This window comes from Rhinolophus sinicus, chromosome 3 (assembly GCF_057876585.1).
Source record: "Rhinolophus sinicus isolate RSI-liver-muscle chromosome 3, RSI-T2T, whole genome shotgun sequence".
Taxonomy (NCBI): Eukaryota; Metazoa; Chordata; class Mammalia; order Chiroptera; family Rhinolophidae; genus Rhinolophus; species Rhinolophus sinicus.
In genome coordinates, this window is record NC_142503.1 from 130,452,133 (window position 1) to 130,477,040 (window position 24,908).

Genomic DNA, 24,908 nt, shown 5'->3' on the forward strand with positions numbered 1-24,908 from the left:
GTCCTGCCAGGCTCAATAGGCCTCCTCAGACCACAGCATTATCTTGTGATCTGTTCAACAAGAGGGCCCAGGCTCTAGGTCGCATTAAACCCTGCCTGGGGTGCTGTCCTGCCCCTAACCTTGGTTTGTTTATATCTCTTTCTGCTTTCCTCACAGGTTTTGACCTGTAAAGGGTACAGACCCAGGTGCTGTGTGTGTGTGCATTTGCTGCACTTGTGAGCACTGGTACACAGCACGTACCAAATGGTCAAAAATATAAAATGTATAGTAAGTGTGTATTATATTTCTCTGGGTCACATTAACCTAAAAATAAAAGGCCAAAGTGAGAGGAAACAAACAAGTGTTTGAGACCTAAAAAAGGAGCTATTCAGGAAGCACTGATTCAGGCATAAATCCAAATTCAAAATGAAAGGAAGGGATATTTATGAGAAAAGTGGAGAGCAGAATGTAAGCTGATGAGGACCTTGCAGCCTGCAAGGTCATTCAAGGGAAGCCTCGCCTCAACTTCTTCCCCTAGAAAGAACAAGATAACACAAATTACAGTCACAGGCATACAAACTTACATATTCACAGAACAGTATGTTCTTCCAATACTTGCTTGTTCTACTAATACTAGCTGTATAGGCAATTGTTCTAAGACTGTAAAAACCGTGTGTGAAATAAAAACTGCTCCACTGCTCCACCATCCGTGGACAGTGGACATCTGATCCCAGCTTTCCTGTCTCTGTGTCTTTCTTAATCTCCCACCCTTCCCCCTCAGGCCTAGCCCTCCTGGCCGTGCGGGTCACGGCAAGTGGCGTCTGAACAGGGACCTGAGTATGGGAAGAAGAAACGGTGTAGCGCCCACCCGAGCAGGTGAGGAGACTCCCCTTGAGGTTATATAGAGAGGAGGGGAGCAAGTTAAGTTTAATTGGGAGTAAAACATGGGACAGCATGGGCCCAAAGAAAGGGACGTCTTTGCGCAAATGCTAAAGGCTATGCTTAAGGCTCGTGGCTGTAGTATTCGCTCAGGCCAGGTAATGGAATTCCTGTCTTTTATACAGGAGACATGCCCTTGGTTCCCCGAAGAGGGCACGGTCAATTCCGCTACATGGGAGAGAGTGGGGCAGCAGCTCCGTGACCGCTTCACAGCTGAAGGTCCCTCTAAGTTTCCCATCCCCACCTTTGTGCTTTGGAACTTAGTGAAGGAGTCACTTGACCCCTCAAGGAAGGTTTCAAGGTTACCATCCCCCTCAACACAGGGAGGACTCTCTCAGGTCTTACACCATGCAGTGGAGGGGTATGAGGCGTTGAAGCACTCTGGCTTTCCCTCGGTGCCGCCAGTACGAGATCGATTAGGAAAAAGAGCTTCAGGATGAGGAACAAAAATGTTATGACCTTCCCGAAACCTCCGGCCCTCAGGACTCTGATACAGAGGATGAGTCTTACCCTTAGGCCGACCTCCTTGGGGCCTTTGCTAAGCTCTCGTGTGGAGTGCTGCCACAAGCTACCTACCCCGAGCTGCTGCCCCCATCTTGGACACCAAACATCCCCTTGCGCCTGCTCCCGGCCTCCTCTGGTCCCTATCCCTACATGCTCTGCTTTGCAAAGGGGTGTTTTCCAGGCTAGAGAAAGAGGGGGAGACACTCCCAGGCTATAATTGTACCCTATACCCAAAACCCACAACATTGACTATTCCAATACTCAGATACCTGGCAGCTGGCGCTTGTCCAATTCCCTGCAAACATCCTGCCGCCATTTACTTACCTGTTTTTCTATCATGGGGCTCCCTCAAGTGATCAAAATGGACAATGGCCCTGCTTATAACAGTACAAAGTTTACAAAGTTCTGTGAACACACACAGGGTCAAGCCATTGTTCGACGTGCTAATTCCACATTAACAAAACAATTACAAAAACAAAAAGGGGGAGAAATAGGGACCCCCCACAGATACAATTAACAAGAGCTATGTCTACTTTAAATTTTTTTAATTCTTCTGGTTCTAGCACAGAACCACACCTTAGCACAAAGCTACAGAAAGACATTTTAACAATCTCCATAGTCCTAAAGCCTTGGAGAATGTGCCCATTTGGTGGAAAGATATTCAAACTAATCAATCACAGTTAGGAACCTTGTTAACATGGGGGTGAGGTTATGCTTGTGTTTCTCCAGGACCGGAAGAACATCCTTTGTGGGTGCCCAGTGGGTATATTAAACCATATCATAAACAACGCACCGAAGACCAGCCTGACAGTCAACCGCGGGAAGAACCAAAAGATTTATTGGACTTTTAATTGCAGCTATTATGGGAATAATTGCTATAGCCACTGTAGCTGCCATTTCTGGAATAACTCTACACCAAACAGTACAGACCACTAAATTTGTACAAAAATGGCATGAAAATACTAGTAAATCTTGGAATCAACAAGTTAAGGTAGATCAGAAAAAATTAATGTTAGATTAGCTGACTTAGAAACTACTGTTGTATTTCTTGGTGATCAATTAAAAAATCTCCATACTATGATTACTTTAAAATGTGATTGGAATATATCTACCTATTGTGTAACCCCTTTCTCTTATAATCAACCTCGTATCCCTTGGTCTGAAGTGTGAGCCTATCTCCTGGGACATATGCCCAATCTCACTGTGGACATTTCACAACTACAACAAGAAGTTGACCAGATGTCTAACGCCAAGCTTCAACTACTCCCTGGAGAGGAGATACTTTCTGCAGCTACAAAAGGACTTTCTACTTTAAACCCTGTCAATTGGATAAAGACTTTAGGTGGAAGGTTTGCGGGTGCTATTGCTATTCTGTTTATTGTTTTATGTTTATTTTGTTTAGTCCTCAGAAGTGGACAACCAGCCCTCCGACAGACAATGAATAAAAAATCTACAAGGTCTGTGTTTTTCATATTTCAAAAACAAAAAGAAAAGGGGGAGATGTCAAGAACAGGATGTAGCTGACAAGGTCCTTGAAGCCTGCAAGGTCATCCAGAGAGGGCTTGCCTCAGCATCTTCCCCCAGAAAGAACAAGATAATACAGATACAGCCGCAGGGTATAAAACCTTACAAATACTCAGTACAGAGAGTCTCATGCCTAGCCCTCCTAATAAAAATAAGAGTCTGTGAGACTGATCCTTTCAGGGACTTTACTTCACCTTTGTGCTTACACCTTACATTTCCCTGTTTGGCCCCAAAAGGATGTCTGGTTAGTCAATGACAGGTAAGATTCCTCAAGGAAGGAACAACCTATGACAGACACAGCTTCAAAGGGGCCATCTGGAGAACTTGACCCCAAAATGATGGCTGGTTAGTGAATGATGGGTAAGACTCCTCAAGGAAGGAACAATCTAAGACAGCCACAGTCGCATAAGGATCATCTAAATACTCACGGGGTTGATAGAGGTGGACATAGATCCCCACCTTCCCCCTGGCTAGGAGAGCTTCTGCCTCTGTGGCTATATTCAATGATGTGAGTGAGTAATTCTTGATGTGATAACATCAGGTCTCCATCTATTCTTTTCAGTAAGTATCAACATAAAGGTTTTGTGCCCTGAAAGGGTACTATAACAATTACTATTACATTCATGACACTTTCGACAGACAAGGCCTAAATCTATTTTATTTTGGTTTAAATCTATTTTCCGATATGACATAGGAGACTCATAAACTGCAGCTTAAGCAAAAAAGAGAAGGGGGAGATGTGGAGAGCAGGATGTAAGCTGATAAGGACTGTGGGGACAGAGCCAGGAGTGCAGTTTCCAGGCTCTCATCCTCACGTGGAAAGGTGCTGGCTCAGGTAGTAAATGGCCATCAACTGTGATTGGATGGCCATCAGCTGTGGCTAGTTGGCCGTCAGCTGTAACCAGTGAGCCATTGGCCACAAATATAACTGCTGTGGCCACGCTAGCAGCAAATGGGGGCCAGCAAGAAGATGGTGGCTGGCAAGGTGGATTGCAGTTAGCGGGTGGATTGCAGTTAGCAAGTGAGGTTGGTTGGCAGAGAGAAGTGGACGGCGGGTTGCGGATCATGTGGCTCCTGCCTCCTGTGTCAACAACCCAGGTGCTAGCGAGAATATAGTGACATGACTCCCCTATCTATGGCTCCGTGGGTGTTCCTTTTTGGCCTCACCATATCCTACATTCTTATGTGGGGAGCGGGAGTAGAGACCCTGCCCGTCACCCTGAATGACAAATGGGTGCAGCGAGCAGGGTACAGTGCCGACCAAAGCTCTCCAAAGGGTGGTGGAGCAGTTTGTACGTATGAACACTCAGTCTCAGGAAGACCAGGAGGAGCAGCTGCTGGAGAGCTGGACCCCCATGGAGGGGTGGGAAGACGTGGACAGTTCTCCAACCAGCATAGGCTGGAGAAAGCGAAGGTCATTTTGGCCGTGTGGGCTGGGAAGTTCTTGCTGAGGCAGCCCGGAAGCGGGACTTGTCCCAGGAGGAAACACTTGCTGAGTCCTCCATGGGAGATGAGGGTGAGATCAAGGTTGTCCCTCACCCCCAGGACAGCCCTGGCGAATGACTATGGACTATGGGGAATTGCTTTCTATCCCTAATTTAATGGATTGCTTGACTGTTTGCTTGGGAACTTACCACCATGTATTGGAACTGGCAGATTCCTTTTGTGTCTTGACTGGCCGCCATCGAGAATATATAAGCATCTTGACTGTGAATCGCTGTTGTTCCAGCACAGTACCCTGAGAGACCCAGAGAGAGTGGCAGTGCCCTGAGAACCCTGGCTGAGTCCAGGAGTCTGGCTGTGCCCAGGGATAGTGGCAGTGCCCTGAGAAGCCCTGGCTGTGACTGGGGAGACACTGACGGTACCCTAAGAAGCCCAGGAAGTCTGGCTGTGCCCAGAAGGACTGATGGTGACCTGAGAAACCCTGGCTGTGTCCAGGGAGACTGGTGGTACCCTATGAAGCCCAGGAAGTCCCAGGATATTGCATTCACCTCCAGGCTCCTTGCACAGAGCCCCTTGCGGAAGATGCTTGTCGCATAGATTGTGAGGTGAGACCCTGTAAGGATGGAGTGTGGGGACAGAGCCAGGAATGGTTTCCAGGCTCTCGGCCTCACGTGGAAAGGTGCTGGCTCAGGTAGTAAATGGCCATCAACTGTGATTGGATGGCTATCAGCTGTGGCTAGTTGGCTGTCAGCTATAACCAGTGAGCCATTGGCCACTAATATAACTGCCTGGCCTACGCTAGCAGCAAATGGGAGTTAGCAAGAAGATGGTGGCTGAGCTAGCAAGTGAGGATTGCAGAGAGGCATGGAGTATAGCGGTATGACTCCCCTATCTATGGCTCTGTGAGTGTTCCTTTTTGGCCTCACCATGTCCTGCGTTCTTATGTGGGGAGCAGGAGCTGAGTCCCTGCCTGACACCCTGCATGACAGGACCTTGCAGCCTGCAAGGTCTTTCAAGGGAGGCCTCGCCTCAACATCTTACCCTACAAAGAACAAGGTAATACAATTACAGCCACAGACATACAAACTTACATATTCACAGAACAGTATGTTCTTCCAATACTTGCTTGTTCTACTAATACTAGCTTGTATAGGCAATTGTTCTGTATAAAAACCATGTGAGAAATAAATACTGTGCCACTGCTCCACCATCCATAGACAGTGGACCTCCTGATCCCAGCTTTCCTGTCTCTGTGTCTTTCTTAATCTTCCACCCTTCCCCCTCAGGCCTAGCCCTCCTGGCCGCAGGTTGCTGGCAAGAAAGGGAAGGGGAACAATTACATGAACAGAACGAATTTCAGTAGATGCAGATAAACTAATATAATGATGCTAATTTTAAAGAATGTTTTAAATTTTCAGTCCTGTAGTCATAATATATGCTTTCCTGTTATCTTTGGAAAAGGTTGTTTGGGATACAATGCTGTCTTAGGCCCAGTCTAAAGGTAATTTTGCCTAGTGTTAAGATTTAAAGGGTTTGAGGAATAAGGCAAGCAAGGCAGCCGCTGGCATGGCAATTCCAATTCTATTTTAAAGTGGCTCCATTTATATTGCTTCTTCCAGCCATCTCAAGCCAAGTTCCCATACTCTATTCCTTTATGACCATTTTGATCTTCGATCTGTTTTCAGCGCCCAGTCTAGAGGTTCCCAATTTCTTATAGTATGCTTACTATCTCAGCATTTTTTTTACAGCACCCCTAGATCAAAAGAAATAAATACCTAACAGTTTTCCTTTTCAAGTAGTTGGTTCAATTGCTTAGCAACTTAGTTAACCACTGTTAAACAATACGTACAAGTTAGAAGAAATTTTTTACTTCAGAATCCACAAATAGTTACTAATGGAATGTATGTGCCATTGGGCACAGCAAAAATTCTCAGAATTTGGGATCAAACACTGCTACCCCCATTTCCTATCTGGGTTGATTTTCACACAATACCTATTTTTTATTTTTTTCTATATTTAAGGAGTGTGCAGCTCAGTGTGGCCCATCTGGGAATCAAATCGACAACTTTAGTGTTATCAGCACCACACTCTAACCAACTGAGCTAACCGGCCACACCCAGTACTTACTTTTACATCGCAGGGATCTCCTAAAATCTAGCTAACAAAGATATTTTGAAATCAAGGAATGTAGCACAACCTAATGTTCAAATTGTGAATTACATCGAGCTAAGTAGTTTTGCATGGTTTAGAGGAAATGTGGACTTTGCTGTGTTTCCTTTAAAATTTTTAAATATCCCGTGGTGCCTCTGTAAATTTGCACTTTGGCACAGGTTCAGAATGCAAGCTGATAAGCACAAATAGTGCGGTGAGCCAAAAAAGGGTCATGTTGGATAATGTATCACAGGGAACTTCTGACGAAGCAAAAGTAAAGAGAAAGACTAGAACAAGAACAGAAGCAACAGGGGAAAAGGCAGTGCTCCAAGGGAAGAAGCTGAGTAGGAGTCAATGTCACAGGTTGCCTGGGGTTGGCAGGAGTCTACCCTGCAGTGAAGTGGCTGGCACCAGATAAAGGGGTATTTGCCACTGCACTGTCAGAGATACAGAAGGCGGCTATGATGTTTGGTATAGTTACCATTCATTATAGAAGACGTTAGAGTAGTGGAGAGAGGGAAATCAAGAGGAAATATAATTCGGGCTCAAGAAGGAACTAGCAACAATGGAATAGAAGGAACAGAAATAAAGATCCATGAACTGATACAGATATTCAGGAGAGAGCAGACAGGGAGCGAAACAATCAGAAGGCAAGGGACAGAGAGACAAGACTGGTCTGAGGGAAGCGGCCATCACGTGCCCGAAGTTTGCCCTTCCTTCCTTATCATCTTGTAACATCTGTATCTTTTATCATCTTATCTTTTCTTCATTCTTTCCTCCATTCACACATGACTTCATTTCAGTTCTTAGCTACTTGTCTGGGAAGCAGATAGTCACACAAGACTATGGTCTTGCAGCCTTTCATGCCAATCACGGCCTATAAGCGGCCTTCTGCCAAATGACACAAAAATGAAGAAATTATTTCATCTTTCTCTTTATTCTAAAAGTATGATAGTACTTTGATACAAGTATGATAGTATCAAAGTACAAGAAATATTGGGCTGGTCCTTGTATGGTTTCTCATACTTTGACGGAAGCAGAATTGAGCCCCCTGGAATGTGACAGCATTATCTCAAAAAGCTAGCAGAAACTACTAACGTGTCAAGTTCAAAAGCACACAGGAAATCCTGTGAATAGCATGGATGTGTAGTAGGGCTTGGTTTGGGGCTCCGGCTCTTGTGAAAGAAGGGCAGTGGAAACTGTTTTGAGAAGACAATTGAGCAAGAGGACTCAGCACCAGAAAAGTGTCGTGGGAGAAGTGGGTGGAAAAGAAGGACAGGAATTTTCCTCTTTTCTGCTACTAGCTGAAGGCAGAGGCACATGACCCCAGCAAGGGGCCAAAGTAGACAGCAAGCAGCTGCTTGGATCCCATAAGGGAGAGGCCAAACAATCCCAGGGCTGGTTAACAAGCAGGGTCAGGAATGCTAGCCATCAGAATGGAGACAAACTGTTCCAGTTTCTGTGCAGCTTGCTTCCCGGCCTCTAGTACTTCCAAGTGGTTGGCTTTCTCTCGGCTTTCATAATCCGTGACGACCTTGTTAGTGATGAGGGAGAAGCCAAAGACTCGAAGTCCACAGTGCCTTGCCACTATAACTTCTGGTACTGTACTCATGCCTGGTGGGGAGAAAGAGGAAACCAAGGGTCAGCATCCTCAAACGGCTCTTTTGCTCACTCCTTAGCCCAATCGCTATTCATCACCTCGTTGGCAATTTGGCATCTCAAAAAACAACCAAAGAAGCAGATAAATTAGTGTAGAGCTTAGACTGTTCTATATTACTTAAAGAGTAGGGCTTCAGCGGGCCTTACACATTTCTTGTAAATATTACCATTGCGATGCTTTATTTCCATATCTGATTGTGGTAATTTTGAAGTCAGTTCTAATGATGTTTCCTTTCCAGCCAGAGGTACAGAAGGTGGCTATGATGTTTGGTAGAATAATCCTTAGACACAGTTATCAAATGATGGATAGGACATCAGCAGGACACCTGTTAAAGTCCTTGAAGCTACAACACACCAAACCTCACCACCGTGATCTCTTTCTAGAAATAAGTTTAATTTAGTCTTCCCTTATGTCTGATCCTCTCTCAACCCACTATCACGTCGGCAATCTTTTACTCCTTCCCTCTCTGTTTTACCAGATCCCTCCCGCTTCAAGCGTCCCTCTGGCACATCCCCCTTCTCACCGACAGCATCTGCACCCAGCATTTTCAGCATACGACACTCTGCCACAGTCTCAAAGTTGGGGCCTGCCAACACAACGTAGGTGCCTTCCTGTAGCTCTCTCTGCTCATTCATTTGTTTCCAGACACTGTGAGCCTTCTGCCTCATCTCCCGGTCGTAGGCGTCAGACATGGCAGGAAAACGAACTCCAAACCTAGGTCACAGGTTGGCTTCTCTCAGTTGAATCGAATACAATGAGCCCACTCCTAACTCTCAAACAAGGCTTTAAACCCCCATCTACAAACAAAGGAGCAAACACGTACCTCTCATCATTGGGCCCTATGAGAGCATTCTCGCCCCCAAAACCAGGTAGGTTGATGTGATCGCGGATCAACATGATGTCTCCCACCTCAAACTTGGGGTTGAGCCCTCCAGCTGCATTGGTGACCACCAGGGTGTGCACACCCAGAAGGTGGAACACCCTCACTGGGAAGGTCACCTTAGAAGCAAACGATGACACATCAGAAAGTGTTCTTTGAAATTGCACCAGTCCGCCACGCAGATATGCATGATCTACATCATGAACGGAGGAGACCAAAAATCTGCACAGCCCAGGTAGTTCGGCAATAAAGTAGGAGAGCTCGCCGCCCCCTCCCCTTCTTCCACATGCAACCAGGCTTATGCCCCTACTTACCTTCCAGAGTGGGTAGCCTTCATACATGTGGAACCGGCCCTGCATCATCACACAGGCTTTGCCATTCAGGAACCCAAACACCAGTCGACCAGCGTGACCTGGCACTGAATACAAAGAAAGAAAGGGAAATGAATGGCATGATGTTTTCATATAACACATACCATTGAGAACCTACTGTGAGCCAGCTCACTATGCTTAACATTAGGCAAAAGAAGACATTGTTATCTCCACTTTCAGAAAGTTTAAGTCTGGTGGATACAGAAATTAATCAGAAACTTACAAGTAAGTGTATAAGTACATCCCGAGATTAGAGTGATGGGGGTAAAGATGTTCAAAGTGAACATATATCAAAGGAAGGAAGGAAAGGCTTTCTAAAGTCATTTCTAACGAATGAGAAGCCATACTGCAAGAGATCAAAGTAAAAAAAATGTGGAGTAAGTGAGAACTAATGAATGCAGTAATTATAACCCTTTGTAGACTTTCCAAAATTCTCAAGATGTGTATTCTTATCTATTACCCTAACTAAACTGTATGCGTCCTCACTCCCAAAAGGGAGTTCATGGTCTATTCTGCTTCCTAAAGAGGCTGCTGAGCAAGGGAAAAGGGCTGAGTTTGGAGCCATACAAGGCTCTTCCAGTACGACCCACATACAGTCCTGTGGGATTACATGCCCGAGATGAGGCACGCAGGGGCATGGGAGTGCAAAGGGGACTCCCCGCAGACATAACCATCATTACCATTTCCCTTCTCTGGCATTTCTACTCTGAATGACATGACCAACCTAGCCTTCAAGGAATGGATGCTCTGGGGAAGGGACCGAGAGGAAGAGTTGAGAGATATTCAGAGATAGAGGAGTTCATTTAAAATAAAGAATTACCAGTAATAGAGCAGAGGTGACACAGTTTGGAAACCTAAATAGAGTAAAAACAGTAAGTTGATAAAGCGTAAAAAAATCAATGTGCTATCCCTTAGTGTAGCGCCCTTCTCATCGGGAGTACAAGTGGCAGGTGGAGGTGATATCACTGCTATCTCCCTTAGAAAACTTGGCTCTCCCTCTCTCTTTTCAGTATTTCCTTCTCCAACCCCCATTCCACTTCCCTGCTCTGGCCTCCCAGTCTTGCTTCGAAGAAACTGAAAAAACTGAGAAAAGTCATAACTCTCCAGGGAAAAGAGGAAGTAAAGTAGAAGTCCAAAGATGTATAAAATTAACCAAGGTAAGTTTATTACCTGAGAAATTAATAAGTAAAGCAAATAAACTACCTTTGCCTTTTACTTGCCACTGTGTCTCTGGCCCCTTTCCAAACTTTAGCTGTAGATCTTTCCAGCTGCTATTGGGATACTGGATACATAATCCTCAGAGCTCCCCTGTGCCTAGGGGACATCTGCCCTTTCCCCGCTCCGAAGGGTCAGTGTATCAGGTCTGTGTATTTGCGCATTATTTGCAAGAATGCAGTAGTCTGTATGTTCACATGTTGCTGTGCACTAGCGTGGGCCTTATCCTAGGATGGAGCTAGAGCAGGGAAAAGGCAGGAGGACGTAGGTCAGGGGAGGCCCGACTTTGTCGTGGGAGGTTATAGGCACTGCTTTTTCCATTTAAGCTGCAGAGTCATAGTAATGAGATGGGTGTGTGAGTGTGTAGTGACCCTGGTGTGTATGGGGGAGGCATTATAAAGGTTAAGGAGCCCTGAGTATTAAAGCATAAGAAATATGACATCAAATAATACCACTGAGGCACACAGGCCATCTATCACTAAATTCTAGAAGGGGAATTTCCTTCTCAAGCCATTCTGGTTGGTGCTGGTCTTTTTCCCTCTCCTACAACAGTTGTTTTTAGTGCAGTGCTACAGAGGATAACCATGTCTGGGCACAGAAGCACTGCCCTCCCATCAGAATCCCATCAGTACCACTCAGTCCATCCCTCTCCCCTCCTGCCAGTACCTGTACTTTGGGGAAAGTTTGGTATCTCACTGTAGTCAAAGGCCTGCGTCTGAGTTAATTTATCAGTCAGGCCTCCTAACCCAGAACCACAGATCACTGCCACTTGAGGTCGGTGCTTGGTGTGCGACAGGAGCCACTCTGCAGTGTTCTTACAATCTTCATATGTGAATCTAGGAAAAAAGAACAGTCATGGTGAGGCTTGCTCCCATCCCAAGGGCATCATAGAACAATGACCTTTTGTGCAGACAGGCTGCTGGCAGGTATTCCGATGTGCTAGGGGACGGAGAAGCTGGCCAACGACCTTCCCCAGAGGGGAGGTTCTTCTTGCTCAGGAGAGGCCACACTAAGCTCACCCACCCACCCATGCACCCACTCCTCTTTCTGAATCAGACCCAAGGAAAGTCTGTTATGAAATTCTTTCTAGCTATTCCAAAACATCACCAACAAAGGCCTGTATACCTATGAATTGATATTAATCTCAGAAGCCTGACAAAAGTTAATGACATCTATGTTTCCACCACCAGCCCCAACTCGTTCTGCTACCACTGTCAGGGTTGATGGCTGTCCTTAGAACAAAGATTTAGAGAGGACGGGGCCACAGAGTCTACAGAAGTACAGTTGAAATAATAATAATAATAAAAAAGAAGGTAAAGAACTCCCCTATCTTATAGGCTCAGTTTGAAAATTATTTAAAAACTTGCTTCTGCTAAGGTTCAAAGTCCTATGACTCATGGACTTTGATTTATTATGGTTCATTTAGCCCCACAGCTCTTGAGTCTTTCTTTCACTTTCCCCTCTGCTGTGTTCTCCCTGCCGTCTGCCATCTTCCCTTCTTTTCAAGGTTCTTTGCCTTTCAGAGACCTAAGGACATGCACATTCCCAGAACCTGTATATCCTCAAAAAGAAACCTAGAATTTTTCTCACACGTCCAGACCAATTATCTCAAACTCATCTGGAAAGACCAAAGATAGAAGTGGGGAAAAATTGAGAACTGCAACTGCAGTTGTGACAGAGCTGAACACAACTACCCAGCCTCCAGAGGAAATCCTTACCTTCTAAAGCAGAGCTGTTGGGACGAGATGACTCTACAACCATCAGGAAAATAGCTGGGTAAGGGACAAGGGTGGGGCCTACAGAGCTGGAGCCACGGAACATGGAGAAGAGAAGCAGTAAAGTGGTAAGAAAAGTTAATCAAATAGCATCCCCAAAGATGTGCAAGGGAAATGAAAGCAGTGTGAAGCCCTGGACACCTAGCACATCTAGTCGCAGCTCATATGACGTCCTCATTGGCCATCAGTCCCCCGGAACAACCTGGATCCCTGGGCATGCAAAAGCTAGTGATCCCAAAGCAGAGACTTGGACTGAGATTTCCAGGACCAACGCAGAGAGAAGGGTTTTCAAAGCTGTGAGGTGGGGGCGGGTTGTGGGGGGGCGGGTAGGAGTGGGCCGAGTTTTTGCTCAATTCACTGAATAAGGATTTCCTTGTCTCCTTGGACACTCCAGCCGAAGTTTATAGGACCTCCAATTTTGAGGGAAGGATGGTGTTGCCCGGGAGGTGAACAATCTCTTTTCTGAAGGAGGGACACCAGTTTGGGCACCAAAGTACCAAGCACCAAGATTCTAGAATGGGATCTGTGAAGAGCTATAGAGTGGAAAAACCCTGTGTTGCGGGTGGAGGGAAGAATTTGCCTCTCTCTACACACTTAACACCGCAAACGCGCGTGCGCGTACATACGCACAGATCGGCTCCTTTTTCGAGTAGACTACACTGTACTAACCCGTCCCTGTCCTGCTCCGGTGGCGCCACCCCAACTGGATTCCCACTTGCGCCCCTGCAGGCGCTGGCCACCCCATTGCTGTGCCGCCCTGTTCCAGACACTGGGCACCGTGCCAGGCTTTCTGAATCTCCAGGGCACTTGCTCCCTCTCGCGGCCCGTTCGTGGCCCAGAGTGCCTGGTTTCCAGGTCTCGGTGACATCTATTTCCCTACTACCCAGGTGCCTTCGGGATTCCCTGAGTCTGGTGCCCGGCTTACCGGTTCTCCATGGTCCCGCTGACGCCCTCTCGATGAGCCTGCCCTTCTCTTCTCGGTTCTGCTCGGAGGAGTTGAGCTGCCGTCGCAGGGGATGGTCCGCACGGTTAGTGCTGTCTGTGTCGAGTGCTGGTTTATATTCCCATCCGGGGAGGCCCCAGCCAGTGGCAGCCCAGCACACAGGCCCGCCCCATCTCCATGACGACACATACTTTTTTCAATAATCGCGGGAGGCTGGGCTGTAAACCTAATCTGAGTTCTTCGGAGCGCAGGATCCTTTCCCATGTCCCACACACCACTCCAGACCTGCGCGTGGAGGGGGCGGAGGAGGGGGTAAGGAGGGCATCCGGCATTCCGGCATTTCTTCCCTGAACCCATTCCCGTTGGCAGATCCGGTTTTCAGGCAAGGAAACCTATGTGGGAAGAGGGCTAGAATCCGGGAGCCCCCCCGCCCCCCATCTATCTGCAACCCCGTTTCCGGGTTGTGTCTGCAGCAAACCCTGAGAGATTTAAAAACAGAAAAATTTAAACCTTAGATCATGCAACCCCAGAATAAAATTAAACCTGTGTGTGTCTGAATTGCTTCCTGGACAAAGGAAACAGGGTCGATCCTAGCAATGCTCCTGACCTGGAGGTTACAGGACTGGGGAGAACATAACGGGTCTAGATCTAGGCCCAGATGGGGAAAAGAAAGAAATTCTAGGTGAGAGAATTATTGGATCCTCCACACAGACAAGGGGGTGGGGATAAGACTGGAAAATGCAGACACTCCCTTGGTTTATGCAATATTGGATCCAAGCAATAATGGTAAGGGGTGAAGGGCTCCTCTCAGGATGATATTTTTGGAAACAGAATGACACATGTGATGTTTTTGTAAGAATTCAGCTCTTTCCTCTTACCACTTTTACAAGTTTAAAATTCCTGTAACAGAAATATACAATATAACATTTTTATAAAAATTCAGCTATTTCTTCTCCCTACTTTTACAAGTTTAACCAGCCTCACATAAAATCACAAATCAATGGACCTTGCTTAGCTATTGGAATCCTCCACCTGTTTTCATTCTCCTAAACTCTAATTTTCCTGATTGTATTTTACCCCTTACCATGGCCCCAAGCCATCCTTTCCCAACCTGTTCTATCTCATTTATGTAAGAAATGTTTATTGAGGATCAACTATGTACCAGAACTATACTAGTGCGAGGGACATAAGAGTAAAGACAGTGTACATAAAGAAAAAAGTTATATGTATATATATATATGCAAAGATAACAGTGTGAACTAAAGTAAATCTTAGTGATCTTGGTAATGAAGACTGTGAACAACTGCAACATCGAAAGCATGATTTTAAGAGATGGGTAAGATCAGTCATAGGTAAAAATCAGCCCCAGGAAATATCTAGCCAAGTTGATTGCTGAAAGCCTTGTTTTTCTAACACCCCAAATGCAATCCAGTTTACATAAACGTAAACATAAGACATCATTATATCTAAGAAAGTGCAAACAGTAATTTCAATGGTCTCTGTGTAAAGTAAGTGTATGCAAACTGAAAGAAGATGAGCTGCAATATATCTACAAAATGAAAATTGGGCGACAGGCTCAATCTTCTGTAGTATTTCTCCAGCACCATATGGGGAAGAGTCTGCAGTATATATAAACATTCCTCTCACCAAAGAAATGTACTGTTATGCGACAGGCAAGGATAGTTTACAGACTCTCCCTATCTTAGTCAGGGTGATAAGCTTCAGAACTATATGACAGACTTTATTCTGAATTCAAGCTCAGCAACCAACGTTCCGCATAATCACGTGAACCCCCAGTCGCTTTAATCTCACCAATGGCCCAGAGAGGAGTCTGTCCTGCCAGGCTCAGCAGGCCTCTTCAGACCACAGCATATCTTGTGATCTGTTCAACAAGAGGGCCCAGGCTCTAGGTCGCATTAAACCCTGCCTGGGGTGCTGTCCTGCCCCTAATCTTGGTTTGTTTGAATCTCTTTCTGCTTTCCTCACAGGTTTTGACCTGCAAAGGGTACAGACCCAGGAGCTATGTGTGTGTGCATTTGCTGCACTTGTGAGCACTGGTACACAGCACGTACCTAATGGTCAAAAATATAAAATGTCTAGTAAGTGTGTGTTATATCTCTCTGGGTCACACGTTAACCTACAAATAAAAGGCCAAAGTGAGAGGAGACAAACAAGTGTTTGAGACCCAAAAGAAGAGATATTCAGGAAGCACTGAACAAGTAGAAATCCAAATAGGAGGTGCTGATTTTCACACAGTACTTACTTTTTTATCAGAGGGATTCCCCTATAACCAGCTTCACAAAGATATTTTGAAGTCAAAAGGAATGTAGCACAATCTAATGTTCAATTAGCTTGCATGGCATACAATACATGTTGTCTATTGCTGTGTTTCATTTAAAATTTTTAGATAACCCACGGTACCTCTGTGAATTTGACCCTTGGTACAGAATTTGGGAAGTATGACCCTGTTTCTCCATGCTACCTGCTTATCTTGAATCTATGCAGTGTAAATAAGTGGACTCTGTAATCAAACTGCCTGTGTATGAATTCTATCTCCACCCCTTACTTGCCAGCTGTGTGATGCAAGGCAAGTCAATTTCTCACTATGCCTCAGTTTTTCTCAGTTGTAAAATTTTGATAATAGGATTTACTGTTGTTTCAAGGATTATGCTAAATGCTTGTTAAGTGTTTAGATAAATTCCTGGAATTACAGTAAACATACAGTAAATTTTGGCTATTATTATTATTCCCCATTGTCTTTTTTACTTTTTGATTTCTCTAGATCCACCTAACCATGAATTGGATCAGAAGAAAAACTAGAGCCCATCAACACTGTTTCTTATCCTGTACTGATTATAGCCCATTACTGCCTTATTACCATTTCTTCTATCTTCTTATCACCGCTTCTTCTATTTTCTGAGTTAACTCTCTCTGCATATTACCAAAAACATTCTTTACTCTGGATGTGGAGTAAGGGACTTGTTGTTTTTACACAGGTGGTAAATTACCACTTCAGGAAAGGGGAAAGAAAAAATAGGGAATGTGGAAATAAATAAATAAAATTGAGACACCGTGGGTCACATAAGCCAGGCAGATGTTTCCCACCCCATTCTGTGCCCATCCATGCTGTGTGCTGGTTACCACTTGATTGGAAGCCTGAAGAAAAAAATGCTTCCAAATCTTTACGGTTTCTTTATATATTCATGTTATGGACTGTCCCCTCAAAATTCATATGATGAAGCCCTACCTAACCCCTTAACCGCAATGTGATTACATTTTGGAGATAAGGCCCTTTAAAAGGTAATTCAAGCTAAATAAGTCATAAGGGGCCCTAATCCAATATGACAGGTGTCCTTATAAAAAGTAGAAGAGACATCAGGGATGTGTGCTCACAGAGAAAAGGCCATATGAGGACACAGAGGAGAAGGCAGCTAACTGCTAGCCAAGGAGAAATGTGTGCTGACCCCTTGACCTTGCCTTTAAGCCTCCAGAACTGTGAGAAAATAAATTTCAGTTGTTTAAGCCACCCAGTCTATGGTATTCTTTATGGCAGCCCTATCAAACTAATACACCTCCAAGGCCTGATTTTTCTCATTCTAAGTGAGAAGACCTCACTCCATAAATAAGATACCTAATATTGGGGGTAATAATGAAACAATGTATCTATATAATACAAGTACCAACCAATCAAAACCAATGCCAGCCATAAAAAACTGATGCCAGCTGCTCTACATTGCCCTGGCTGACTATCCACCCTGCTTGGGACTGCAGCTGACAATATTGCTTAGTATACAAATTTACCTCAAGATGGGCCTTAAGTTGATTAGTTGATTGATAGCCATTTATGAAGCAGCTCCTACCTGCCAGGCATTGAGCATAAAATGGTTCCATCCTAAATACCATGCATTCTACCACCTCTGTGCTGCTGCCCTTTTCAACCTGCCTAGCAGATGATGTGAGCGCAAAAGCATTAAACCATGGTCAGAAGACTTGAACTTTTAGCCCCATTTCAATCTCTCACTTAGCTTAAATGACTCTAACTCACAGAGCCTCAGTTTCCATATCTGTAAAATATAGTCTTATCTTCTCTGTCCATCTCATAGTGGGTTTTGAAATAAATGAATATAGATATAAAAGTGTTTCATTAACTATGAGAAAATTACAGATATAATCATTACTTTTTGCATTTTTCTGCCAATTGGGTTACTTAAGACAGAGCTCAACTCCAAGTTATCCATACACGACTATTGTCCTTCTTAATATTTTTAAAGTTTTCTCTGGCAGCTTTGGCTAGAAGTGATTTCTTCTTTCCCTGAACCTGTACTATACTGTTTAATTCATTTGTCATGAAGCATGTATTGCATCATGAATTTCTAGTATTGGTTTTTTTCCCCATGTAATAAAAGATTACTAGTGCTGATACTTAATACTGTGAATTTTTACATTATTGTATCTTCCTACTCAGAGTGTAAGTTTCTTAAGGAGTGTCTTTCACAAACAGTAGATATTTAACAAATATTTATAGATATATTATTGATTGCTGAAATTCTACCATTTATGATAGGTTGAAAAACATGGTAACAATATTTTGCAGCTCCTCCCACCAAGATTTGAAGTCTGTTTCCCCACACATTGAATCTGTGTAGGCCTTGAGATTTGCTATGACCACTATAATGTGGTAAGAATGAAGGCCTAAAGATGACTTTCAGCTTCTCCTTTCACCCTCTTGCACCATCTCTCTAAGGACCACCTGCTGTAAAGAAGCCTAGCCAAGCCAACATATATAACTGCCCGACATGTGAGTGAGACCCTCCTGGACCATTCAGTTTTTTCTAATTATCTCTTATTGCACACTCATGAATGAGCCCAGAGCAGATCAGTAAAAGAACCATCCAGCCAAGTCACAGAACCATGAGAAAAACACATCATTTTTTGGGGGTGTTGTTCATTAGGCAGAAATAGATAACTGAAGACTAGAAGAGGTATTTCTCTCCTCCATGCCGATAGGGTTGTTTTCTTTTTCTACCTCTCTTATGGCCCTTCTCACAAATTACCTTGCTTTCTGGGCATGCATCTTCTGACCACTACCCGATTGTAATGTCACTGAGGGTGAGATAGAATTTATTGATCTTAGTTCTCTCCTAAAGTACTGTGCCCAGAACTGTAGGTAGAAAGTGATGAGTGCATTTGCAGAATAAGTAATGGCTCCCTCCAAGGGAGTCTTGGAACTCAAATCCCAAAGGAATTGATTATATTATTTAAATGAATGTATTATTTATTATAAGGCAGTTTCATCATGAGAGCACGTAGGGAGCCATTGTCCTTTCCTTAACCCTGTCCCACACCTGTATAGGTGGAGGTTAGTCTGCCATTAAAAAGGATCTATTACACGACATATTCAGGGGTTATTCCATCACACTTTTCCTTCAGTGCCTACATACCTGTCAGAGAGAACATTCTTCCCATTGGTTAACACTTAAATTCTCCATTTACTTCTCTAGACACATGTCCTTATATTTCACCTATAAGAGCCCAAACTACTAAAAAATATAAGCCATTCTATTCCCCCAACCCTACACGATCCTTGGTACTGCATCCAATTCTCCATTTCTACCACATTTTTATACAGGTAAAACTAGATTTAAATGAACATCAAATATGGCTTTGGTGAGGGTGGGGAAAGTCACAAAAGGACAGGTTTTGGAACATGTGTAACCAAGGTGCAAATAATGAACCTACTCCATCCTAGAGTGAACACTAGAGCATCTGTGTGCCAGAAACAGCAGAAAGAGCAGCAGACTGTCCTGCTCCACTGCAGAGCTACAACCCCTTCCCTATTTTGTATCCAGAGGTTCCTTAGTTCTTTAAGTGTCTATGGAACCTAACTATTGGAAGGATACTGGCTTCTAAGTAGAAGCTGACCAGGGAAAGCTGTGTCTAACAGTCAGAACCCAGGTAAAGTCTCTAGTCCCTGTAGCAGCCCTAAAGCCTGGGACAGCAACAGTACCTTTATTATTAAATATTTGGGGCGGGCTACATTTTCCTCAATGTTAGGCTCAGTGGAGAGGCTTCTAGCTAAACTGGTCATGTACCTCAAAGTTGATTTTTAATTCCTTGTTGCCTCTCAGATGTAAAGCACTCACAATTTGGGTTGTGACGTGGGGGAAACCTGGTGTGGTTCAAGCTCCCATAAAGGCCACATGAGGTTGGGGAAGGCGGCTGGTTAGGCACTATTCCTAAAGGTTGGGTTCAGAGGTTACTGATAGACTCTCAGGGTTCTGCTTTGGTTTCTGGGAAGGGGTAAGATAGAACTCTCATCTGAGCGGTTCTTCAGAAAAAGGTAGCCATCCCAGCATTACTCTCAGTCAAAGGGCCCCTACATTGACTTGAAAATATGCCCATTCATAGCAATCAGATATTTTCCAAGAGCTGGAGCTGAAACCATTTTCCTTTGACCTCTTGGCACTCCCTTCTTCTATGACAATAGGGCCCTTCTTACCCTGGACTAACTGAAAAAAATTGCTTCAGTAACACTGTAAAACAAAGATTATTGAAGGTAACTCACTTTTATTCCATCATTCACCATCAATCCCAGAGTAATAGCCTACTCATCCTACACTTACATAATTAAGGAAATCCTAAATTTTTCTCTCCATAACAAGGAACTCTTCACCTTGACTGATTGTCCCGGCTCTACCCTGAAACACCCAACAAAGTTGGAATAACAAGGAAAAAAAAAGTTCCCTTCAGCTAAGGGGGAGGGCTACCTACTCATTTCATCTGCCTGGGTGCCCATTTAGCAGAGCACCTTAAGGTTTGAAAAGAAATCTTAGTTGCTGTGCAAGTTGAGTATGGACAATTATGGATGAATAGGAGAGTGGGTAGGTGGATTGCCTGTGTAACTGCCTGCGCTGCTTAAAATCTTTTCCAATGCTTGTCAGAGCAACCTCCATTACAGTCTCCTGGCTGGAGGCAAAGCCGAGTCTTCAGAAAGTAGACTGTCTCATCTGCCAAACAAGGTAAGACGAAAATATCCTTTGACATGATTGGTTAACTCAATCAAAAAACACATCGTGCGTATGTGTTTAGGATGGGGGGGGGGAGTGTCATAAAAAGGAGCAAAACGTTTAGATCTCCTTGAAGCGGCAGAGACAGATTCATTAAAAAATAATTTCACAATTTAATCAGGGATGGGGGAAGGGTGGAGTCTGCAGTGCCGCTTCGAGAAACCAGTCGTGTTTTGTTCCAGATGTGATTCCAGCAAGAAAGACTGGGGTGATAACCGTAACGTTTTAATCCATTTTCTCTTGATGCAGCTTTTCCCTGATTTTTCACAGATATTTCTTTTGAGAATCTAAGTGCTGTCTACCGTTCCTCCTCACGCTGCTCAGAACAGCCCAAGCTCCGGGACTGTTTCACTGCCAGCTCCTCGAGCCACGCTTCCCGGATCCTGGCGCTAAGTTCGAGCCAATAAAATTGCGCCCGAAGGATCACAGGACAAGGAAAGGGAATCCTCCAGCCAATAGGAGGCAAATTATAACCGCCAAGAGTGACAAGTCTTATAGTGGTGTCTTTGGACCAATGAGGAGCAATAACTACACGCTAGCTCTGGGCGCGTAGCAGAGGACGCCCAGCTTCCTGACACACGTGACCAGTGAGCCGTAGCAGCCCAGCCCCACCTCCTGATCTGGAGGTAGCGCGATGGCCCACGCTTCCAATGGCTCGCTGAGCCGCTCATCACGTGCAGTTTTTGCATGCCCAGCGGCCTTCCGGAAGGTTATGTGACAGTTGACGGTGTTGCGACACTCCCCAATGGGAAAGAAGAGCTGCTTTCACAGGACCAGGAATTGGTTTCTCTCCACGAATAATAGCCCGGCGGGGGCGGGGATAGCTTATCACGTGCTGAGGGGCGGACCGGGGCGGGGCAGGCCACTGGTTGCGGGGCGAGCTGGGCGCGAGGCGCGCAGGCGCCCTGGGGACCCGGTAGCGGCGGTGGCGGTGGCTGCGGCGACGGGAACCGGATCCTTGGCCGAAGCTGAAGGCGGTGGGGGCAGCCATGGCGGCCGATGGCGAGCGATCCCCGCTGCTCTCCGAGCCCATCGACGGTGGCGCAGGTGGCAATGGATTAGTGGGGCCAGGTGGGAGTGGAGCTGGGCCCGGGGGAGGCCTGACCCCCTCCGCACCACCGTACGGAGCCGGTAAACATACCCCGCCCCAGGGTAAGCCGGGGCGGGTCCGAAGTGTTCCCGGGGGTACTCTGAGAGGTGGGAGGGGGCGGGGCCGCGGGCGGAGGCGGGGCCCAAGCGCCAGGTGCGCAGCTGTTGCACCTGTAACTGGGTGAGTCTTCCTTTTCTCCGCAATCGCGACCGGAGCTTGAGAACGGAAGGGGGTTCTGAGGAAGCTGATCGAAGCACGGATTATAAGAAGCCCGCCTAGTTTGGTCAGAGGGTTGAGGACCAGAAAGAGTTCCCTGATCCCGTGGAGCATCAGTGGTGGTGTCTGCGAATGATGCCAGCCCTTTTTTTTACCTTCCTTTCTAGCATTTCCCCCGTTCCCTGAGGGACACCCAGCGGTGTTGCCTGGGGAGGACCCACCTCCCTACTCACCCTTAACCAGCCCGGACAGTGGGAGTGCCCCCATGATCACCTGCCGAGTCTGCCAGTCTCTCATCAACGTGGAAGGCAAGATGCATCAGCATGTAGTCAAATGTGGCGTCTGCAATGAAGCCACTGTGAGTTACACGTATCAATGAAATGGGCCCTGTTTTCTGGATCCTCTTTCCGATTCCTTGATTCTAGACTCCGACCATCAGCTTAGTGCTCTTCAGGAAACCTGGGTTTCAGGTCCAGGAGTTTCACATAGCCATTTCCCCAGAAGCCACTCACTAAACCTGATGTTTACCATCCCTCAACTTCATACTTATCTGGGATACCTAAGCCTAGTTTTCATTTGCCAACCTCATGGTGTATGCCTTTCTTTCATTTCTCTGTCCTCGCTAAGACCTTATCTATCTGATTTCTCCTCAGAGTGTTTTTGGGGGAAATGAAAGGGATGGGGATTAGAGGTTTGCTTACCAATATCCCTATTATCCTCTAGCCAATCAAGAATGCACCCCCAGGGAAAAAATATGTTCGATGCCCCTGTAACTGTCTCCTTATCTGCAAAGTGACTTCACAGCGGATTGCCTGCCCTCGACCCTACTGGTAAGAGGCATAAGGTGGGGAAGGGCATCAGTGGGGAAAATTGGAAAGCCAGAAAAAGATGACTGTTTATAGTGAATGTCAAGATGATAGAGCCTGGTGTTTAGAAAGAACAGGCTAAGGAATATTGTGCCTCTTGAATGTTATAGCTATCTTTTTCATCTCTCTGCAAAAAGAATGGGATGAAATGGTGTCCTTTAGGATAATGGAGTTTTGGACACAGTGTCAATTATCCTGAGAGAAAAAGAGACCTATAGTTTAAGGAGTGCTCTTCCTCAAGGAGTCTCTGGGGTAGAGTTGGGGGGGCGGAGTATCTTAAATGTATAGAGAAGTAGAGGAACTGAGTGAGACAAAGGGTGGGGGCTATGAAGGAGGCATAGTGTAGGGATCCTTAGGATTAAAAACTTTTTAAATATAGTTTTTTCCTTGTACAGCAAAAGAATCATCAACCTGGGGCCTGTGCACCCAGGACCTCTGAGTCCAGAACCACAACCTGTGGGTGTCAGGGTCATCTGTGGACATTGCAAGAATACTTTTCTGGTGAGGATGGGTTTTGGAAAGCCCTGGGAAAAAAACCAGGAGGAAAGATAAATGTACTTTTTGATTTATGAAAATGAATCCTGAACAGGCCTATTCTAAGAGGACCTATTTCCCACCCTCTCCTGCCCCAGGACTCTCATTGAAGATGACCCTGCTTGTACTATTAGTTGGTTTCTCCCTTTTTCTTTCTCCATAGTGGACAGAGTTCACAGACCGAACTTTGGCCCGTTGCCCTCACTGCAGGAAAGTGTAAGTGATTAGAGAGTGGCATCATTGAGCTAGTAATCGGGTAACGTGTTGAATAAAAATTACAGAGCCATTGCAGGCATCCATTTCTGTTTGCCTCCACACAGGTCATCTATTGGGCGCAGATATCCACGAAAGAGATGTATCTGCTGCTTCTTGCTTGGCTTACTCTTGGCAGTCACTGCCACTGGCCTTGCTGTGAGTAACTATGATCCAACCCCTTTCATTCTCCAGCCTCATGTCTATAGGCTAAGATTTGGAAATGGCTACCCTAAAAGAAGTGAAAGAAATCAAGGGGGTTTTGTTTATTTTGTTTTAATGTATAGATGAGCTGAAGTTGAAGGTAACTGATAAACAGTTTTCATTGTTACTTGTAGGAGTAAAGAACAGCCATCTTCTTTATGCAGAGAATAGGACAATGGAATAGTGCTTAAATTAGTTGCTATTAGAAAACCTGGTGTTATTGTAAGACATTAAGAAAAACTGACATGTTTGGGACTGTATGAGTATGTTCCTTCCTAGGGGGAGCTGAACTGGGCCTTTAAGCAGGTTCCTGAAGGTGGCTACACATGGATAGGGAACAGGGACCAAAACTTGAGTTCTATGTTGCTGTTACTAGGGCTTCAAGAAAGGGGTGAGAGATCAACAATAACCTCATCTTTCTTTTTTGTCAGTTTGGGACATGGAAGTATGCACGGCGATATGGAGGCATCTATGCAGCCTGGGCATTTGTCATCCTGTTGGCTGTGCTGTGTTTGGGGCGGGCCCTCTATTGGGCCTGTATGAAGGTCAGCCACCCAGTCCAGAACTTCTCCTGAGCCCCACAATGAACCACAGACTGTGCCTGACCCCTCCCTGGTGGGGACAGTGACACTACAAAGGGAGCCATGATAAAAGGCTCCCTGGGCTTCTAGAAGTGGAGCCAAGCAGCTGCCTTCCTTTTCCCTGGGGAGAGGTAGGAAAGAACCAGGCCCTCACCTAGGTTTGGAGGGGTAGGTAAGACCACTGCTGGCCATCTGCTTTCCTCCCAGGGTTGCCGTGTTTAGGGTGAAGTAGGCGAATGTTGCCCCTAATCCTGGGTCCTAAAAGACGGTTCTAGCCTTGTCCTTCCTATAAGCTCCCTAAGAGCCATTCCTGTCCCTTACACATTCCAGGGCAGGGTGGGGGTGGGTAGCCCTGGGGGTTTCCCTCCCTCTTGTGTACCATTAGGACCTGCTGCTGCTATTGCACTTCTCCAGGGGCTGGCTCTGGCCTCAGTACCCTCAGTCTCCTCTCCCCCCATTCCGTGTCCTATGGGGGTGGGGTCAGCCGCTGCTCTGTACAGAACCACAGGAACTGATATGTATATAACTATTTAATATGGGGTATGTTCCCCTAGTCTTGTGTTTCCCTTAATTCCTCCTTCCAACCTTACACCCCAGTTGTAGTATTTAACTGGGCTGGGTAGGGTTGCTGTCTTGGGGGAGGGTAGGGATTCATCCTGTGCTTGTAAATAAATGTGGTGACTCTACCCTTTTCCAGTTGTTAATCTGTTATGA

At 45.6% G+C, this 24,908-nt stretch overlaps 2 protein-coding genes and 1 long non-coding RNA gene across 5 annotated transcripts; 2 read left to right on the plus strand and 1 right to left on the minus strand.

Annotated features, from left to right (window-relative positions):
- The first annotated feature begins 612 nt into the window (after positions 1-612).
- LOC109438554 (uncharacterized) lies at positions 613-2,882 on the plus strand. Its single transcript, XR_002136402.3, has 2 exons — positions 613-855; positions 2,152-2,882. It is a non-coding gene; the product is annotated as an uncharacterized LOC109438554 (long non-coding RNA).
- A 4,576-nt stretch (positions 2,883-7,458) lies between these two features.
- LOC109438533 (purine nucleoside phosphorylase) lies at positions 7,459-13,756 on the minus strand. Of its 2 annotated transcripts, XM_074327948.2 has the most exons (7): positions 13,367-13,756; positions 12,385-12,470; positions 11,333-11,502; positions 9,395-9,498; positions 9,024-9,199; positions 8,724-8,914; positions 7,459-8,154 (listed from the first exon to the last, which is right to left on the minus strand). In XM_074327948.2, the coding sequence occupies exons 1-7, from the start codon at positions 13,739-13,741 to the stop codon at positions 7,943-7,945; spliced, it is 1,314 nt and encodes a 437-aa protein (XP_074184049.1). In that variant the 5' UTR covers positions 13,742-13,756; the 3' UTR covers positions 7,459-7,942. The 2 variants fall into 2 exon arrangements, with proteins under 2 accessions (XP_074184049.1, XP_074184050.1); XM_074327949.2 differs by lacking the exon at positions 12,385-12,470 and having other exon boundaries at positions 13,367-13,505.
- Positions 13,757-21,309: 7,553 nt separating this feature from the next.
- On the plus strand, positions 21,310-24,880 carry PIP4P1 (phosphatidylinositol-4,5-bisphosphate 4-phosphatase 1). Of its 2 annotated transcripts, none has more exons than XM_019718502.3 (7): positions 21,310-21,603; positions 21,925-22,115; positions 22,481-22,587; positions 23,019-23,124; positions 23,321-23,373; positions 23,478-23,568; positions 24,045-24,880. In XM_019718502.3, the coding sequence occupies exons 1-7, from the start codon at positions 21,441-21,443 to the stop codon at positions 24,186-24,188; spliced, it is 855 nt and encodes a 284-aa protein (XP_019574061.1). In that variant the 5' UTR covers positions 21,310-21,440; the 3' UTR covers positions 24,189-24,880. The 2 variants fall into 2 exon arrangements, with proteins under 2 accessions (XP_019574061.1, XP_019574062.1); XM_019718503.3 differs by having other exon boundaries at positions 21,311-21,582.
- The last annotated feature ends 28 nt before the right edge of the window (positions 24,881-24,908 follow it).